This window comes from Ambystoma mexicanum, chromosome 1p (genome assembly GCF_040938575.1).
Source record: "Ambystoma mexicanum isolate Mex_15411 chromosome 1p, UKY_AmexF1_1, whole genome shotgun sequence".
Taxonomy (NCBI): Eukaryota; Metazoa; Chordata; class Amphibia; order Caudata; family Ambystomatidae; genus Ambystoma; species Ambystoma mexicanum.
Window position 1 is genome coordinate 150,603,128 of NC_090921.1, and position 20,752 is coordinate 150,623,879.

The 20,752-nt window shown below is 47.5% G+C and overlaps 1 protein-coding gene across 6 annotated transcripts in view; it reads left to right on the top strand.

The window, feature by feature from the left end:
- SLC16A13 (solute carrier family 16 member 13) overlaps positions 1-20,752 on the top strand; it is a 539,336-nt gene that overhangs the window by 123,714 nt on the left and 394,870 nt on the right. For 3 of the 6 annotated variants that reach the window (XM_069645507.1, XM_069645516.1, XM_069645522.1), the window contains one exon: positions 3,625-3,740. The exons of the other annotated variants lie outside the window; for them this stretch is intronic. In XM_069645507.1, the coding sequence (XP_069501608.1) occupies positions 3,686-3,740 (55 nt within the window). In that variant the 5' untranslated portion in view covers positions 3,625-3,685. The remainder of the gene's footprint in view (positions 1-3,624; positions 3,741-20,752) is intronic. 6 annotated transcript variants of the gene reach the window in all.

Genomic DNA, 20,752 nt, shown 5'->3' on the forward strand with positions numbered 1-20,752 from the left:
CACACGCGTCCATCAAGATTCATCTTGCTGCGATCTCCCGATACACCAGAACCACGGGGCGGACGTCCTTGTGGTCTCATCGTCTGGTGAAAGAGTTCATGAAGGGACTGTTCAGATCGTTCCCGCCGGTGAAGGCTCCGGCCCCGGCGTGGGAGCTCAACGTGGTGCTGACCAAGCTCATGGGACCTCCGTTCGAGCCTCTGCACTCGGCCCCGTTGAAGTTTCTATCGTGGAAAACAGCTTTTCTTGTGGCCATCACCTCCGCACGACGAGTGGGAGAGATCCAGGCCCTTTCCTGCAAGGCCCCGTACTTGACTTTCCACGACACGAGGGTGGTGCTCAGGACGCACCCCTCCTTCATGCCCAAGGTATCGTCGGACTTCCATCTCAACGAACCCTTGGTGTTACCTGTGTTCTTCCCGTCGCCTTCGTCGCCGGCTGAGAGGACTTTGCACTCGCTGGATGTAGCTAGAGCGCTGAAGTTCTACGTGGACCGCACGAAGGGTTTTCGGAAGACGTCACAACTCTTTGTGAACTTTGGACCTGTCAATCAGGGGAAGGCTCTCTCGAAGGCTTCCATCTCCAGATGGCTCTCCGGCTGTATCATGTACTGTCACCGGTTGGCAAACCGACCGCTGCCTGGCCGTCCGAGAGCCCATTCCACCAGAGCGATCGCAGCTACCACGGCGTTCCTATCTGGTGTGCCCCTGCTGGACATATGCAGGGCTGCTACGTGGAGGTCGACGCACACCTTCACGAAATTCTACTGCGTCGACCGGGATTCCAGGGAGGAGTCCAGGGTCGGCCAAGCAGTGCTGCGCAACCTGTTCGCCTGAGGTGAGCCTGGTGTGGAGGTAAGATGCTAATGTTAAGTTTGATGTGATGCTTAATGTTGAGCCTTTGCCACCTCCCGTGGTTGTGCATGTGTGTACTGCTATGTATTCTTTATTCATGAGCATGTGAATCCATGCCAGACCCCATGCTGGAGAAGGAACAAGTTACTTACCTGTAACTGTTGTTCTCCAGCATGGGTCTGGCATGGATTCACATGCGAACCCTCCCGCCTACCCCTCTGCGGCTCTTCACTTGGTCATACTGCCACTTCACGTGCTTCCAAATCTGAAGATGGCTGCCAGAGGCGGTGCTTAGGTAGAGGGCAGTCATTGGCTGTGGTCAGTATGACGCAGAGACCAGTGATTGGTTATTACTACGAAAGACAGATCAGAAACGAAACTGATACTGGTTTTTTCTTTACCGAGGATTCCCAGCCTGACGACGGGGAATATTCATGAGCATGTGAATCCATGCCAGACCCATGCTGGAGAACAACAGTTACAGGTAAGTAACTTGTTCCTTTTCCGACATACTTGTGTCAGTTTGGCGATTAACAGACCGGACTAGCTCTTTCCTATTATTATGAGCACCTTTACTAATCATTGTGCCTCTAGTCAAACTTTAGAGGCCACCAAAGAATCGGCAAAGGAATTAAATTTTGTTGAAAACATTACAACTCTGTGTCTGCCTCTCATTTCTGACCCCTCGCACTAGCCATGGTTTGCTGTCTCTGCTGAGGCTACTAACAATATTGACTGCGCCCTTGCACTCAAGTGCACCAAACACAAGCAATCTTTTAAAAATGTAAAAAACGCCTTTTTATATGAATGCATCAAAAACTACGAGCTGTTAAAGGTATCGCCCCATAATCCCGCTGCCCAAAATACCGAATCTGAAAATGCTACCGTTTATACTGTGCATTTCACCACAATTGTATGTGGGGGGAGGTTTTAGGGTGATACATTATTTGAGGTGAGAATGGGGGGTGGAGGGATTATGCAGGAGGTCTCCCCCCACTTATATTTGTGTTTTTAAATTTACAGAGAAAAAATATTTGACTTTTTCGGATTCAGCATTTCTTTTACGCACTGATCACATGGATCCCTATTAAATACCTAATGGGCTTCTGAAACAAACCGAAAACACAGAATGTGAAGTTCATTTGCAAATTGTTCTTTACAGTTTTTTGAAAGTTTTGTAATCTTATGGATTTATTTGCAACAGAGTACATCAAGGAGTGCCCTTTCACGCTGCCTGTGTACGACTGGGTTGACCATTTGATGGGGGTTGCCTTCGATCTTTCTTGGCACACCCAGTACTTCTGTACCTATCTGCTATTTCTTGTACTGGCAAAGTTTCTTCTCATATTGAGGGGTTCCGATTCTTGCGGCATGATTTTGATAACTCACCGATGGCTGAACAGGCATTGGCTCACCGGCCTCTTCCTGGTGGCAGTAAGATCAGTTATGGTCCCTCTGATTCCAGTTCTTTTGTAATTGCAGGGTTGGGCACTGATCCCTTTCTTAATTTCACTATTTTAGCATGGCTTCTAATGACTTTACCTACAGCCATCTAGGCGTCTCTATTAAAAACTTGAAAATTATCTAATCAGTAAGAAAAGACTTGTGTACAGTAGAGAAGCAGATGGACGTGCCTTTGTTATTTGGCGTTGAACAAGAATATGGATCAGTTGTATTGTCACTTGGATGATGCTCTATCCTATATGTCCATGTTACCAAATTTGGTTTTACAAGTGAGTTGTGCAATACCAATTTGTTGTTCATTGGATAATGACTACATTCAGATTGGAGTTAGTTTTCCCTTGCAGAATCTGGTGATGAAGTCCATTCTGATGGTTTAAGTCATCTCTACCCACCAGTGGAACCTGCCCCCAAACTGTCTGGGACATGCATGTTGTTTTGGCAACTTACTTAGGAACAGTTTTAAATTGGAAGCTACCAGCAAGGCATAATGAATCACTCAGCCCTTAACATCAACGCACGGTCACAACATGCCATTTTTTACTTGCAAAGATTCAATTATCTCTCACCAGTGACTAGTGTCAGGGGCTGTTAACTTGACCTGTGGTTTGCTTCTTTTTTATATCTTCATAATTCATTTCCAAAAGAACAATATAAGATCAATATTTCATTACAATTCTAAATTCCAATCCTGTGGTTTGCTTCATGAACACCCACTTTTCAATTTGTATTTTAGTGTCAAGCTTTCTGTTCAGAATAACCCTTTATAGTACTTCATAAAGATAAGGTGGTTCTTAGGACCCATCCTTCCTTCTTTCCAGAGGTAGTTATTTCATTTCAGACTCGTTTTCTGTCGTTATTCTGTTGCTGTTGAAAAGTAGGACCTCTGCCGTTTACATGCTAGGAGAGTGCTAAAGTAAAAGGAGCAGCTCCTCAAACATTCTGCAACTGGTTAGTTTTGAAGAATCTCCTTGGTTGAACTGTCATCTTTTACCGCCTCCAGCCAATGTCTGTAATGCTTTAAAGTCTCCCAAATGTACAGTATGTGACGGATCTGAACTATTCGTCCCTTCTCCCCAGAGGGTAACCACCCCCTTCGAGGCTTGGGAGGTAATCGCTCCAAGTAAGATCCTCTCTAGGGATCTGGGACAGTGGGACCTCACTGGGACAGACTCCCCTTTTGGGCACATGGACTCCCATTCCTGTATGGAACTCCCTGTCCAGAGTACATTGTTTGCCTATATGTGAAAAGGAAACACTGTTTTGGACTCTCCCAATAGTGAAATTTCTTCATTCTCTTTGGCTTCAGGTAATGTTGGATCTTGCCTGAACTCCACAGCCAGAGGAGCGACACAGTCCTTTTCTTTGTGATGACATACATAAAACGAGGAACTTGGAAAGGAGGAGAGAAAATCCTACGCAAAGGTGAGCCTCTGACTGGAGAACGTCCTGGAGTGGCCTAGCTCTGTAAGACAGAGGAGCTGGTGGCAGCATGTTAAGTTAGCTGATTTCTAGCAAGATCCCAGCAGGCTGGTGTCCTGGATGGCAACGAAGCCGAAATCAAGAGAGAGACAGAGGCGGTGAAGGGGCAGTCTCACCTGGTGGCACAACCACATGGAAGCCATGGTGGATCTGGGGTCCTTAACAGACACCAAGACCGCAGAGGAGAGATCGGATCCTCGATCTCCACCTTAGAGGTGCATCAACTGCAGGGCAGAGAAAGGGAAGCAGACTCTTCTGGAGAGGGAACGTTGGTGAGAGGGGCGAACAGCTGTATCTAGGGCTGGGAGAGCCTGTAAGGTTACGGGAGCCAGGAAAACCTGAACGGGTAGACACCAAAGCAAGGTCTTGCTAAAGTAAGCTGACCAGAGGGCCAAAGGATTTAGGGAAGCCCTGAAAATATAAAGCATATTAAGCAGGACTAGGAACAGGGAGGACCAGGGGGGTTCACGTGCCAAAAATAAAGAAAGCAACACTTTCCAACATCAAGCCCGAAATGATGGCATTTCATTACAATTACCTCCAACCCAACCCCCAGACAAAGAGGCGATGGTATTGGATAAAGTATAAAGTATACTGTATAAAGATTTAAGACTGGCCGTTCAAAGCCTGCAGGGAGGCTGGAAGACCGCATTGTGAAATCCATCTCTTTGTCAGAGATCCCAGTAGTTGGGCCGAGAAAAACCCAAGGATAGAGGCTATTGCTCCAGTCCATACTTTTATGTTTTTCCAAGTGGTAGGGCCAGATTGTACAAAGGGTCTGGACTATTTCTTTTTGATATTTGACAAGCACCATTAGCTTAAGTTTGTTAAGCAGGGAACTTCCCTCATAGTGGTAGTGCTAGAAATGCGTTAAAAAAAATTTAAATAAACGCCCTTGAACATGTCGCATTTTAGTGCCACTCCTTCTTCACCACCAGAGGAATACTGACAAGATGTAGGAAGGAGGAGTACACATTACTCAGTGTATTAACTGCTGAATTCATGGTCCATAGTTCCCTTTCCTCGATATTTGCGCCCACCCTATTGTGAGACAGCCATGGTATCAAGAGAGACACAGACTCAAAAGGGTTTGTTTGAAAACCTTTATTTGCTAAGGTTCCTGGGCTGGTGTAATGCCTAACTGGTCCTAACTCTGAAGGGGTAATTCGCTTCACTGATGTTTCTAATAGCCGTCGCTGTATAATAGTCGAGAATAAGTCTGTCTGTGTCTAAACCTATGCTTGCCCTCACTCTATACAGAAATGTGATAGGAGGTCTTTTTAAAATAAGAAACATAGTGGTTCAACAAAAAGTGGAAACCATAGTTGGTCTCTGGTGGTCTTCTCACCAGGTGCTGCTTGGTTAATGTTACACAAATGAGTGCACTCAACAGTGCTGTTCGCAAGACCTTCTCCACAGTCCCCTTCCAGTTATTCTAACTACCTTCAGTGTCTTTGAGCTCCTTGGGGTTCCCTTCCCCGAGTTTCAGCTTAATCAAGTTTCAAAACACCATGGGAAATTGTAACATAGTTCCTTTTGTAAGCTTCTCGGGGTTCCCTTCCCCACGCTTCAATCCTTTCAACAATACAACAAAACAAACAACTCTCAAACTTGGCTGGGCCTCTTGGGATTCCCTACCCCAATCTCGGGCACCTTTCAACCACTGTTATCAGGATGTTTTCTTTGATGGGCCTCTCATGGTTAATTTTCCCCTAGCTGTAGACCTCTTCCAGCTTTCAAACACAAAACATACTTTAGCACAATTCTTTCTTGAGTTCCTCGGGTGCTCTTCCCCAGGTTTAGGCCCCTTTAATTTACAACAGAAATTATGCTTGTCAGGGTGTTTCTCAGGGTTGCCTTCCCCGAGCTTAGACCCCTTTTAGCACTGAGTCAGTTTTTATTTGAATACTCTTTGTTCTCTTTGACATCCTTGGTTGGGACCTTTAAGGGTTCTCTCCCCCAAGCTCAGGCCTCTCATATGGTCAGGATGTACCCTTTTCTTGATTAACAATCCTTTTCACATACCATCCTTTCATAGGGTAGAATCCGAGGCTTTCGAAAAAAAACACCAGCCTCTTTTTCCTAGATGCGACCACTCTGTCCCTTTTGCCCCTCTCATGGTTTTCTTGCTCTCACTTTTCCCGATACCTTTGTTTCCCTTCAGATGCTTCCTGCACCACTTTTCTTCTTCTTTCCTTTCTGTGCACACTTGCACTGTTTACATTTGCTCTTCTTATCATGCGTCTGGCACTTGTCCTTTGTTCTTTACGTGATACCTTGCACCCTCTTTTCTGCTTTCCTCTTTAGCATGCCCCTGCACCCCTTTCTTTGCCTTTTCTCATGCCCCTCTCTCATTACGGGCCACTCGCACCCTTGTGCTTCTTTCCACTTTCTCTCACTTCCTGCTCTGATCAGTCTTTTGCTTGTTTCCTCTCTGATCAGTTTTTCTTACTTTCTGCTTTACTTGCGCTTCAGCTATGCTTTAAGCCTTTGCGCTTTCTGCTTCGCCCTTGCTTTCAGCTGCACTTTCAGCCTTTTCGCTTTCTGCTTTGCTCTTACTTTCAACTTTTACACTTTCCTTTGCATTTCCGTGCCACTTTTCTTGTCCATGCCTTTCTTCCGCTCCGCTCTCATGCAAATACACTCTCCAGAGTTTCTCTCACATTCTCTACAAAGCAGCGTCGCGTTGCAAGGCGGTCCCTCCAGGAAATGCAGGGTTGAGGTCAGGGTCTCACCACCTGCCCCTCAGGCAACCTTGGGGTCGGCACAGGCCCCAAAGGAACACGCACTCTCCTGGACCTGACCGGCAGAATGCAGGCTGGGCTTGTCTAGCTTCCTGGAGGCACGGCTCCCTCGCCATGCTGCAGCCCCGATCCCACACCGACCCAGCGTCTCTCCATGCCACCTTCCTCCTGCCTGTAGCTCCTGCTTCTCTCTGCTCCTGGCCCCTACTATTCCGGACTGTACCCCCAGCTCGCTCATTTCTGTGTGCATGACCACACCTTATGACCACACCTTTTATAGTGAACAACCCTGTCAAGTGGAGTCAGGTGTGAGTAGTTCCTATTGAGTCCCTGAATCTGTTAGTGGCACAATCTATTGTAGGTCTTCCTTACTTCTACATGCTATTCCTATGGGTAATCTTTACTGATCTTAGGAGCCTCCTCCTCGTCTCAGTATTTGTCGGAAATGGGGAGGGGGAGATGAGGTGAGATTGTAAACATCCCCTTGAGCTTAATCGAAAAGTTTTAAGTGGGTAACCAGGTTCAGGTAGAGTTCTGATCATCTTATCGAGGTATTGACAGGGAGAATAAGACAATCTCCTGATTTGCTTTTCCCCACAGGAGGAAGTTGTCCCCTTCTTTATGTCTACTGATGGCTTATATGTATAGGGTTCTAAGTGGTTTTCCCTATGATTTGGAGAGCATGAATTGTTCTTGCTCTCAGTGCTCTGATCCTGTATTACATGTGCCTTCCTCCCTCTCCCTCTTGGGTAATCAGCTCCTTCTGACGGATAGAATGAAATCTAAGGATCTTGTCACCTAGATTTGGGTTATTGGAATCAAGATATCCCAGGAAGGCATCTGGGACTTCCTCCCCCACCACTGTCCGGTTACCATACCGGATCTCTCCTAGGGTATTCTCCTGAGGGCAAACCCGGCCTCCCCATCTCAGGTGATCCTCCCTCACTTGTCAATCCCCAGGTTTGGGATCCAAATGATGGCCTTCCCCTGGCCACCTGAATAGAGGATTCTCGGGTCTACATGGGAGAATACCCCAAGGTTTCTCACACTATCCACTACTGAAAGAGAAGAGAATGGGCACTGAGGGGGTGGGGGAGTACAAATGGTGAGGAGAGACGGAAATTGCTAGGTAGCCTTGCTGTTGTGTTGATGCGTGCAGATCAGAAGTACCCTGTGCTCTGCGTGCAGGTCTGTTCCTACATGTCATGTGATGAGGGCATAAATGCATTTGTGTCCAGAGAGGAGCCTTGCCCACATGGTGCTAGGAATGGGATATGAAAGTTGATTGTAGAGGTGCATCATTCTGTTGTCTATCTGAGCTTCACAGGTGGAACACATATTATTTGGTTGCCATGTATGAGTGGCTTAGTTGATATGTGTATAATCTGAGTGTAGAGGTAGGGAATGCTAGTGCAGGGAGGTTAATGGAACATCCATTGGGGAGAAAGGATAGCTCAGCAGCAACGCATTTGTCTTGAAAGCAAGACAACGCAGCGCAACGTTCGAATCCCGATCCTGCGCTTAGAAACCACTCGCTGGTATTAAGCGCGTTATAAAAGAACAATTATAATAATCCATCCAGTGTGGCCATGGCTATAACGCGGAAGGGGTGCACCTTAGGCGATGTCTCAGTTATTGTACCATGCATGTAAGGTCCTTGATAGGATTTGTCCTGAGGTACACTTGAGGAATGGTATCTCTGGCAGTGGAAAGTGGGCCGCGGCTGGTCCTGGATCAGTGGGGGAACACTGGAAGGAGTGGAAGATAAAGGGTGCATAAAGAACTCGGTACTAAGTAGAGAGTGTGTGAACATTGTTTGCCTGGGAATTTCAGAGTAGGCAGTCCAGAAAAGGAAGAGACACAGTAGAGTCTGTAGGAACAGCTAAGCATGCTGAGAGATCTAGGTGTGGTATCTAGGCACCAGTCATGCAAATTAGACTGGGCATCAGATAGCAAAAAACTATTCAGGGCACTAATTGCATTGGGATCCAGGGGGCCAAATCACAGTGGGCCTGGTCCCACCCCCTTTCTAGGGGTGTCATATTCTTAGATAAATGGCAATATGGACTAGGAGTATAGTACTAGCTACTGTGAGTATTGTGCACTTACAATGTTGGACTAGTCAGATTAAGAAAATACTGGCATTGTGCAAATTACTAATGTCAAACTGAGAATACACCGGGTTGTTGAAAACTGGGAATGTATTATGATTTTGCCACCTTGTAGTATACTGGGATTATAAAACTCAGAACTGATATGTACTGCACACTTTGGGAGTATGCTTGTGTTGTTAAACTACTTGAAGCATCCTGGATTATCATTAGGAATATACTTTGTTTGTGCTGATTGCTAGTATATTGTGATATTTATACTGGAGTATGGGTTGTAAAATGGGTGTAGATTTGAGGGTTTACAACTGGTATTGTGCTGTAACTGAGCACACTGGCAATGTATACTAAGATGGTCAAGCTAGGGACTGGACCTCAACTGGGAATGCCAAAAGGCTACTATACATGATTTTACACACTGGGAGTGTTCTGATATTTTCAAACTGGTATTCCAAGGGATTCTGCAGACCAGGAATATACTTGGAATTTCCGAACTGGGAGTTGATGTAAATATCTAAATTTACACTGCTAGTATTATGGAATTGTGGGGTTTATGATGTGGGATTAACAGAGCACACCCGTCAGCAGTTTATTGTTCAACAATTTGTCAGGATGGGTGGGTTACACACTTATTGGTCTAGGTTTTTTTCCAACTAAAACACAATAAGATCATTGGAAACGGTGCAAGGACTTACCTAAGCACCAAGCATTGTGCAGCAGTAAATTGCGATTATGCTGGAATTGGGCAAAGCATTTATCGTGCATTTTGAGATCATACCGTAATTGCTTTTACTTGTATACTTTGTACAATAGGAAAGTAAGGGGATTGCAAACTGGTAGTATTCTGTGGCTGTGCATACTACAAAAATATCATAATTGAAAAGCTAGGAGTGTACTGGAAATATACTGGTTCTAAGGGCCCAGTGGCCACTTTACCTACAAAGTGGGCAGGGTCATTGTCCATGGTACCATGGCCAAAGACAACACTGCCGGTGAGGTTCTACTTGCTTCGACCCCTAGGGATGTTGTTGCAGAGTGGTCTAACCTCCTTAGCCCCAAGCCTCACTTTGGGGAGAAGGAATGCATTTCCTTGATTCGTCACAATGGCTGTGATGGACAAGAGGCTAGACTCTGGCTTTTCTCCCCAGCAGTTTGCTAGTTGCTCTAGCAACCATGTTGTCTGTTCTTGTGTTAAGTGTGCTAATTCAATGCCAGATAGGGGGACGTGCCTACCAACTACGGGAGCACAGAAGATGCACGGTGGGGGTGGCTACATGGGAAATAACACAGATACTCTGAGCCACAGACACACTGTATAAAAGGTCTTTACCGGAAATGGTAGGGGGTAACAATTAATTAGATGTAAACTTGATGCACACATTGTTCTATGATTAGCTAAAGGAGGGGAGGGACAAAATTAGCACAATCACAAATACACATTGTGGGAAATCCTTCGGAGCGGGCTGGATCTGGCAACGTTTCAATTTAGAACATGTGACCACACTGACAGGAATGAGCAAAGGGGGAGGCTCAATTTACTCGTAAGGGAATTAAGCCAACCGGAACTGGGTGATGTAACTGCAGGGCGGTCAGCCAAACAAGCCGCCCTGCACGGTAGCAGGGAGGGTGACTCTGTAGCAATGTGCCGGTCACATGACCACCAATGCCCATCAGCAGGCAGCAGTGGGAAGGGAACACTGGACGGAGGGACGTTAATGGGAGGACCAATCGGACGGTACGTTCCTAAGCTCTGACGAGATGGTCAGCCCTCAAAGTATCTACTACAGAGGGGAGTCTGTGAAGGTCGTTATCTAACAGGTATATTGTGAATGTCCCCTTTCCCACCAGCTGCAGGGTGTCTTGTGTCCTGTTCTCAATGGGACTGACCAATGGCAGTGTATTAAAGTTCCGGCAGTCAGCACAAATCTTGCTTCATTAATAACAAGATGTTCCGGGATGGGTTGTGAGTAAAGTGTGCTACCACATGGGGAGGTGAGGTGATAGAAGACTATTGAACTGTTTGCTCTAATGACGCTTTCACTGATTAATGTAACTAGCGAGGAGGTGGAGGATATTATATGATATGAAATGGCATTTGTAACGCACCTATATGTTTCAAGGCGCGACAAGGCAGGCGGGGGAACAAGGGGAGACAGACAACGATCCTACTAGGCCAGGTGTCGTTCAGATCGCGCAAGTGCAAAGGGTAGAGGGAAAGGGAAAAGTGCAAGGGGGAAAGGGAGAGGGGAAAGTGCAGTACAGGGTTAAAAGCATACAGCAAACAGGATAAATAACAAGGGCCAGCTGGTGGCAAGTGCAAAGTAAGTGCAGACAAGTGCTGGGAAGGGGGGCTGTAGGGATACAGACACAGTCCCGTAGTGCAGGGGTTGCCTTGGAGACAGTGCAGGGGAGAGTGGCTGGGTCAAGGACCGAGAACGGTGAGTGGCCCAGTTGCTGATTCAGTGCAGTTTCAGTAGTATTAGCAGGGGAGAGAAAGCGGAGGCAAAGAGGAAGGTTTTGAGGTGCTTCCGGAACCGGAGATGGTTCTCCTCAAGTTTCAGGGAGGCAGGAAGGCTGTTCCAGAGGGAGGCCCCTGCAGCGGAGAGAGATCTGCCCCCAACTCGTTGTTTGGAGAAGCGGCTGACCCTGAGGGAATTGGAGGCGGATGAGTAAAGAGCTCGAGAAGGAAGATATTTAGGAAGAGAGAGTTGAAGGTATTTTGGCCCAAGGCCCCAGACGGCCTTGTGGACAATGCAGAGGGTTTTGAACTTGATCCTCGCAGTCACTGGGAGCCAGTGCAGTGATTTCAGTCCTGGAGAGATACGGTCCCTGGGCTTGAGGCCAAGGACAAGTCTTGCAGTCCTGTTCTGGATGAGTTGCAAAGGGCGGAGAGTATAGGCGGGCAGATTTAGATAGAGGCTGTTACAGTAATCCAGCTTCGAGAGAACCAGGGCTCTAGAGACAGTGAGCTTCTGGGGGAAGGAGAGGAAGGGAAGGATACCTCTGAGGAGGTGTAGCTGGTAGTGTGACTTCTTAGAGACGTCGGATATGTGAGGAGAGAAGGAGAGTGTGGAGTCGAAGATGACCCCAAGGTTTTTTGCCTTGCAGGTAGGAGCAGGAAGAGGGCCAAGAGAGGCCGGCCAGAGAGCTGCAGGGAAGGAGGGAGTGGGTGTGCCGATGAGTAGAATCTCAGTCTTACTGGCATTAAGGCAGAGGTCGTTGGCGGCACACCATTCCTGGATAGCAGAAAGACAGTCAGAGATGAGGGAAGGAGAAGAGGAGGTCGAGGGTAGCCTGAAAATGAGCTGGGTATCATCCGCATAGCACTGAAAGTTGGGGCAGAGAGCAGCAATGCGGTGGGCGAGAAGTGCCAGATACTGGTTGAACAGCCAGCGAGAGAGGTTAGATCCCTGGGGGACACCACAGGTAGAGAAAAAGATGTCAGAGAGGAAAGACCCCAGTTGGACCTGGGAGGGTCGATTGGAGAGGAAAGAGGTCAGCCACGCCAGAGCCTGACCAGTGATACCCAGGTTATCACAGAGACGGTTGAGCAGGATGGTATGGTTGACAGTATCAAAGGCAGAAGAGAGATCAAGCAAAATGAGAACACATGGAATGTTAGAGTCAAGGTTCGAGAGCAGGTCCTCACGGATGTTCAGGAGAGCAGTTTCCGTGCTTCTGGCAGCTCTGAAGCCAGACTGATGGTCATGAAGACTACCAACAGATTCAGCATGGAGATTGAGCTGGGAGATGGCCAGTTTCTCCAGGAGCTTGCCCAGGAAGGGGGCGATAGAGATTGGGCGATAGTTAGCTGGGCAGGAAGGGTCGGAAGAGGGTTTCTTAAGAAGGGGGTGCACAAGGGAGTGCTTGAGAGGGGATGGGAAGACTCCAGAGGCAAAGGAGTGATTGCAGAAGTCAGCAAGGGCAGGAGCCAGGGAGTCTATGTGGTCCTTGATAGTCTTGGAGAAACAGGGGTGGATCTGTTTTGACGAGACTTTCACAGATCTGACTTGTCTTGAAACCTTGTCAGCAGAAAAAAGGGGAAAGGCAGAGAAGGAGAGAGGAGGGGTGGCTGCAGAAGGGCCAGAGGAGGGGGGGAGGTGATAGGAGGAGAGTGAGGACAGTATGTCCTGAGTTTTTGAAATGAAGTGAGAGGCCAGTGCCGTGCAGAGGGCCTGGGAGGGTACAGGAGAGGTAGAGACTGCAGCAGGGTTGGCCAGCTCCTTGCAGATTTTAAAGAGTTCGGCCGAATTGTTAGATGAGGCAGAGATGCGGGCTTGGATAAGGGCTCTCTTCTTGGTGAGAACGGAGAGTCGGTATTGCCTTTGGAGCAGGGGACAGGCCAGTTTGTCAGGGGTGAGACAGAGTACGTCAAGGTCAAGTTCCTCAAGAAGGCGGCACATATCAGAGGAATGTTTGACGGCAGAGCGAGAGTTAAGAGTGGCAATGTGGAGAAGGTTGCCATCTTTGAAGGACTTTTTCCGGGGAGGGGTACAGATCAGAGGTACGCCCTGCTGAAGTGATGAACGAGCAAGAGAGGCGGTTGAGGGGAGGGTAGAGGCAAGGTAGTCGAGGACAGAGGAAGGGGCATAGCAGGAGAGGAAAGGAAGTTGATGAGGCACGGGAAGCATCTATCGAAGAGGTGAAGGTTGGCCTGAGGGCCTTGGACCAATACGGTCCCATTAGCGTAGACATTAATGATGGCCTTAGAGGAGTGGAAGGAGGCCAAGAGGACATCCCAACGGGTGCCACCATTAATGGGAGAAGAGGAGAAAGGAGAGAGCACAGAGACCATATGAAGGGTCCATGGGTCAGGTGAAGGCACGAAAAAGAGGATGTCAGTGAGAGTTTCCTTGGAGGAGGAACTAGTGTAGGTGTCAGCGATAGGGAGGCCTGGGTTGGAGACCAGGATGTCCTTTTTAAACTTGTTCCTACCAGATTTAGTGAGGAGAGCATGATAGTCAATGGAGAAGCAGTTAGAAAAGATCGGTGAGATAGAGAGCACCATGGAATAGGAGGGAGTGGGGGGGAGACAGGACAAGTGCAAGCGGACAGGAAGAGAGCAGCAGCCCTAGTTTACCACAAAATCAGAACACAGTAATGCGTATCAGGTACACAGTGGAGAGGCCACCTAAGTTTGAAAATCCTGCGGGGGGAGAAAAACCCTAGTTTACCACAAAATCAGAACACAGTAGTGTAGACACCCTGCGAGGAAGTGAACAGGTAAGGGTTGGTTGGGCCGGGGGAGCAGGTGGATTTCACAGATGGAGCGGCGGATTGGTGCCTGGCCCCTGCGGACACCTGCAGACACACAGGGTGCCGCACAGGAGGGAGCCGCCCTTTGCCTAAGGGGCCCTTAGCCGAGGGGCTGCCGGGCAGGGGGCTGCCCAAAGGGGTCAGATTAAAACCAGAAGGCACCCAATAGGAGGGGGAGCAGGGTGGGTGTGGGCAGGCAGGTAGGCGGGAGGGAGAGAGGGAGGACTAGGAAGTGGCTGCAGGGGGAGGGGGGGAGGAGGGAGAACAGCGCTTGGAGCGCGGGCCCGTTAATAAAATTAAGCACCCAGAAAAACACTCACTGGAGGCCCACAAGGGCCAGGCAGGGATTAAACCTGCAGACTGGTCACGGCTGACGGCGGCTGCTCACACCCGCTCTGCTCGTGGAAAGAGAGGTTGCAAACCAATCAAATCCCTGGGAAGTACAGAAAAAACGAATCCTCCAGCTTGCAGCTGTTTCTCCTGACTTCCGACTATTGTTTTTCTTGTTATAAAACTACTGTTCATAGTCCATTAAGATGTCAGCCTTTGGATCAGAGCTAATCCACTTTCTGTTTGATTGGATTTGTGCTCACCCAGCTGCAATAAACAGCGTTGCTTCTTGCCCGGTATGTGCTCCATTTTTTAGTACATGGTTTTAATTATGCACTAATTAGCGTACCCCTGACAAAAGTATCGCCACACTTCATTCTTAAATCATTGGTGCAAAGACTTGCAGCACTCTGAGGGCTGCCACTAGTTCCCACAAGTTGGAAGACTGTGTTGTCTCCTGCTTCTCACATTACTCTGGATGCTCCTCCACTGTAGCCCTCCTCCCCATCTACAACACTGCTGGTGTCTGTGGTAATCATGATCGGCAAGGGTGGCCTCAGTGAAAACCCTTTCAATAAATTGATCGTGTATCCAAATCATTGTTATTTGTGTCCATTCCTGTGGGGCCTGCAAGCTCTCAGAGTCTTGGTATACTTTTTACCAGAGCCTGTAGAAGTGGGATAATAAAGGCCTCAGGACGAGTCTTGCCCATGGCACTAGGATTCACATAATGCCATGTGTATGTTGCTTGCTCTGTACCCAAGAGAGCTGACCGAGATGACTTGTAGCCTGAGGTCCAGAAGCATGCCCCCATGAATTGAGATCTTGTAACGGTGTCAATTGAGATTTCACCTTGTTCAGAATGGTGTTAACACTTTGTAGTTATAACCGCCTAAGTAGGGGAATGTTTGCTCCTCTTCTTGTGTAAAAAGGCTATAGCTGGTCACAGCATCTTCCTAAACACAAGTGGCGCTGTCTTTATCCTGAAGGGCAGGGCTCTGAATTAGAAGTGCTGTCGCTCACTGCAAACCCTAAGTACTTCCCGGTGTTCTTGCTGAGTCGGTATGTGGAAGGAAGCATTCTTCGTGTCCTATGAAGCCAGGAAGTCCTTCTCCCTATTCAGTGGGATTATTTTTTGCAGGCTTTCCATTTCGTAGTGATGTGTAATTACAGGCTGATTCTGGGGTTTCAGATCTTACACCAGCTGGAGCTTCTCTGACGGTTTGGCAACCAGTAATGATTAAGAAAAGCTCCCTTAGGCTCTGTCCATGTCATCTGGGTACTCTTTTGATTGTCTCCATGGTTTGCAGTTCCTTAATGTTCTGGACCATCTCCTTCCTTTTGGCTCTACCCGTGTGGGACGTGTATTACTTGATCTTAAGGGCAGAGGAGAGGTAGCGCCTTACTGCCGCCCAGGCATGGAGCATCTCTCAGCTATGGGCTAGTAGCTGCCAACTCTACAACTACTCCGGATTCCACAGGCCCGTGCTGAGTCCTTTGTCCTCATAACGAAGCTAGCTGCATCTTTCTGGATCTATCAACTGGGACTCCTAGCCCAGCCGGGTGGTCCTAGGAGGCACACCCTCCCTAATGTATGCCCTAGGCCCAGCAGAACATGTATCTTAAGGGAGACATGAACGTGAGGCCCCTCGAGGGGCAGCAGCGAGAGGCTTTTGTGGCTGCGGCCAGCTGGGCTAGCTACCTACCAGAGTCCCTACCCAATGAGTCATGAAAAAATGTGTAACCCATGCATGCGGGAATTCGGGTTGTAATGTACTCATGGGAGTAGGGTGGGGCGTGTGCGAATAAATAAATAAATGGGTGCCTATCATGCAGGGTGATTCCTCATAGGTACTGGGATCAAGAAAAGGGATGTGGCATTAATGTGCCATACATATTGGTAAGCTGAGGGGTGGGGGGGTGAGGAGTTATTTGATGGTTAATAGGTGCATTCCTGAAGCGTCCCACAGAGGTGAATTATCCCCCGCCCCAAAATATCACTCAAGCTTTCTGTGCTAAATAACACATTTACCAAAAGCAAAAATCTTACATTTGCAAAACCTACCATTAGTTCAAGGTTTGAATTTGGCAACTTATGATTCATCATGGCGAGTGCACAAAAGAAAGAAACCCATTGTGTGGACTATGAAAGCATAAGTCTTTTACTGGTTGGAAGCTTGACTGGAGCACCTGCTGTGCATGGTGTTAGCAACTCAGGAACATACCACCAAGCCTACAGTCCGGTTACTTGGACGGACTTAGAACAACTGGACTCCTAACCTTTTCTTTGTACTGCATGGCACTGCTGTTTTTTGCCCATTAACATGCTGTAAATACCGGGTGTTGCCATTGCTCAATTTATCACACTGAGAAGGATGAAAGGTTCAGTGTAGTGGTATTGCAACACACCCATGCAAATACGATGCCTGGGATTGCTTACACGATAAACCCTGCTTCATGTGCATGTTCTTGTTTTTCTTTCTGCACCTACTGCCAAGGTCCACTCCCTAGTGGATGTGCTCTCTCACCTGGATCCCACGAGACTCTGGCAATGATCCAGTCCGTCACTTTCATGGAAACAGGAGCATCTCAGTTCATGCGGGGGCTTTTCCTTGCACTCTGTGGTCTGATGATTCCACTGCTCGTGGGAGTTTCCCTGGTCATGCTCTGTCTCTTTCTATCCTCCATGAGACATGCTTTAATCCAGGCGCCTCAAGGACCAGTACGGTTTTCATTTGCTCATGCACATTGGAAGTCATGATTCTACTGCCGGCTCTTCCATAGTTAGAGTATAGAGATCAGGCGACAGGCCATCCATCTCAGCAGCTTCGTTGACCAGACTAGGTGGCCTGCTTGAGGCAGAAAGAGATGGGATATGGCTGGATGCAGAAAAACATAAGATCGGGGATGCCAGGTTGCGAGTCCAGGACTTCCTGGAATCAGGGATGCCCATTGAGAACTTGGGCCCAGAGACTGGCAGGATCAAGACAGTTAGTGAAAGAGAAGGAAAAGGCAGTCGGAGTGCCAAATCCCTAAAGGAGGTTCAGCAAGTTGGGGTGCTTTATAACTAGGACCAAAACCAAAATTTAGATTAAACAGAGGAGGTTAGGAGCTCAGAACTGGATGGCAGCCCCTGCCCAATCCCGGTACACTTGCATTAAGGTTGTAGTGAATCGTGCCTAGGGGGAATACCTATTGGCATTACTCAGAGGGGCAACAACTCAGAGGGTCCTAGAGCTGTGGTATTCAAACATTTTTATACTGAGCCACCCTGCCCCCACCCCCTGAGTAAAAATATGTTTTTTTCTAGGCCCACCCACAAGCTATAATTGCTTATGTTTTCTATTAAAAGAAGTCACTGTAAAATGTTTTTAAAGAGTCTTGCACTCCCTACCGACATCCTTTGGGCCCCCCTAGGTGGCGAACCCCACAGTTGGAAATCCACTGCCCTAGAGTCAGAGGGTGAACTATTAATCTTTCCTAAACGGAGAGACCAGAAGAACCGTGAAGATGATTGGGGTACGACCACTGCTTAAGACCATCTCGCTGTCCTGGAGACACACTAAGCCAACGACAGAGAGACCCAGACCACAACTAAGGATCAAGAAGTGTGTAGGGGCACTCTACTCTCCCTCAGTCTGTGAGTGACTGGGTGGAAACACTCACGAGTGTTGAACTGTATACTAGGCATTGGACCTTGTGACTCAAGACAGTAGGCTGTTCCTAAGTAAATTCACTAAATTGATGTTAACCCCATCTCAATGCATTGTGTTCGATACCATCCCCAATGTTGTTGTCTAGAAAAACTGCCGGCTCCTGTAAGGCCTCTGTCGGGCAATACAACACCCATGACACTCAAACTCACAGATGGCTAAGAATACTTTCTATGAATTGAGTCATTGTTGCAAATGAATACATGTATTTGTATCTTAATAGTATATTTAGCTCGTCTGTTGCATGGCATTCAGAGGCCTCTGATATGCACACATTAATGGAGCAGTGCAAGGTGCATCAAGGGGTTAACACCTGAATACGGTTACTACCTATTTTATTTTCTTGGGAATATAAGCCTAATATCAGAGAGTAAAATATACAGTTATGGCACTTATTTGAAACCCTGGGCTACAAATACAATTAATGCCTGCCCAGCACCATAAAATGTGAAATTGTGCACCCTGTCATAAGTGGAAAAAGAGAAACCAAGACCTCCGTACGTCAAGGGTCATTTGCTCTCCAGGTGTATTGGACTTCAATTACCATCACCCCCTAACCAGCATAGTCCACGGTGAGGGATCATGGGAGTTCAAGTACTAAACATCTGCAGAGTCACATGTTGCAGACCCTGCCCTAGAGGCTAAGACATGATCTGGTATACCTATGAGCACGCGTTTGGGACGTGCCGCGGATGGCTGTAGTTTCGGACAGAGAACCAAGTCTGGCCATGTCTAGAGGGATAGTAATTATCCAGTGAGTGAAGGGAGTCAGTATAGGGCATAGAGTGGGTGATGAGGCACTGAAATTGCGAGGGGCACAACCTGAGTAGAGGCAGATTGGATGAGGTTGGCCATAATGGATGATGGCATGCAGACTGGCTGAGGGGCACAGACTCAATAAGAAGGATCAAAGTGATCAAATCTTGCCAGGCCAATGTGCTTTAGTGAGCACGCTCTTCCACCTACAACCCACTGCTGGAGAACCAGGAGAATGCATGGCCCGCAGCCAAAGAAAACCCTACATATATCAATGGTTGAAGATGTGAAAATCTCCAACTGAGGTATGCGGGTCTGCGAGCCTTTGAAGGGAACAAGGAAATGAAAACGAGTGTGAGGAGGAGCGAAGGTGACGAACAAGAAAACAAGGATGCTTTGACAAGCAAAATGGTCTGCGCAGACCAATAATATGTTGATTTTAATTCAGAGACCCAATCCACATGCCTAGCTTGATGGACTACACAGCAGAGTGCAGTTCAGTGCTTGCATGCTCCGTTGACGGGCCCGCACAGGTACAAAAGTGGTGCCACAGTGGAAGATGATGTTCATGGCTGTAAAGCAGTGGTGATTTGGAGTGTCAAGGAGGGAAAACCTGAGAGCAAGATGTGGGATGTTTTTACCCATGCATCCGAGCCCTACCACAAAAACTGTGCAGTACTGGCATTGAAAACATCATGATGGCCAGAGCTTCCCAGAAAATACCCAGGGAAATGCATGAAGAATAGGCTGCCACCCATTTTCGCCGATGTTATGGGCACAGAAGGGCACTGCCTAAAACCACCATTGGACTACCCACACAGTAGCCTGAAACCATTGGGAATAGCAATGCTGATTGCCAAAAGCAACCTAGAATTGTGGGGAATTCATTTTCTTAAATCCCAAAAATGGTTGCATTACCAGAACTCACCACTATCAGAAAGCCGGCATTTTAAAACAACACCAGACATTTGTGTAAAACTGAATATATGGACCCAAAGCAGGCCAAAGAAAGACTTACTGAGAGGTGGATACAATGTAAAGTTATATTCTGAAGTCACTTGAATGTTCATAACAAGACTGGCTGAGCTCTGCAGGTCTGCAGCAGCCTAACTGAAACTGGATTTAAAACTACCAAAAATCGAAAATGTTTAAAAGAAATGAGTGACCTACTTTTGAGTGTCACATAGGTTGCAATTGTTTAAATGTCATAGTTTTAAACTTAGAATCAGCATTCTAGCTGCATGCGTAAAAGTTGGAAGTTTGATTTGGACAGGAAAACTGGCAGCCAAAGAGACATTTAGCTGAGGCCTGGCGTAAAAAGAGAGGGAATTTTGTCCACCAGCTACCCCCGACAGGAGTTGAGACTTGCACAACAGCTGTGTTCCCAGGCCTAGCTGCCTTTTGCTGTTCCCACCAAAAGGGATATGACACTTCTCTGATTGAATTACCTCGGCTCTGCAGGAAATTGAACAAAGCCCTGTCCTGACTCAGGCAAATGTTTTATTGGTGGGAGTCGTAAATGTGGCTTTCTCCTGGAAGGAAAGGGGAGGAGCACTGCCTGTGAGAGCAAGCTGGCTTGGCAGAACTGGAAAAACCAGAAATTCAACCTTGTGCTGGGGGGAAACCACACCCCTTTGGGGCCAGAACATAAATCTAAAAAGATGGATCATTCATAGAGCGGACTTGTGAAAATTGTATAAGTGGTATCATTATTCTTGTGATTTTTCTGTGCACATTTGAAGACGTGTTAGCACCCGGTGGTATGTTCAGGGGGATTTTTAGCGGAAAAGAGGATATTACTCTAAATGTATGTATGTTAAAAATCTGACACTCCACCACCTAATGCCCACATGCTTTGCGAACATTTGTGTAAATGCGGGGACAAATCCAATATTGGTAACCCGACCAAAAAGTGAAATATGTTGCCATTTTTGAATGCAAGCCCCCAGGAAGAGCAGAGTTTGAACAGGGGATACCTCATGTGATATGTGATGGGTGCATGTAATTTTAAACAAATGTGTACCTGTGCAAATATGCATTTGGGTCAA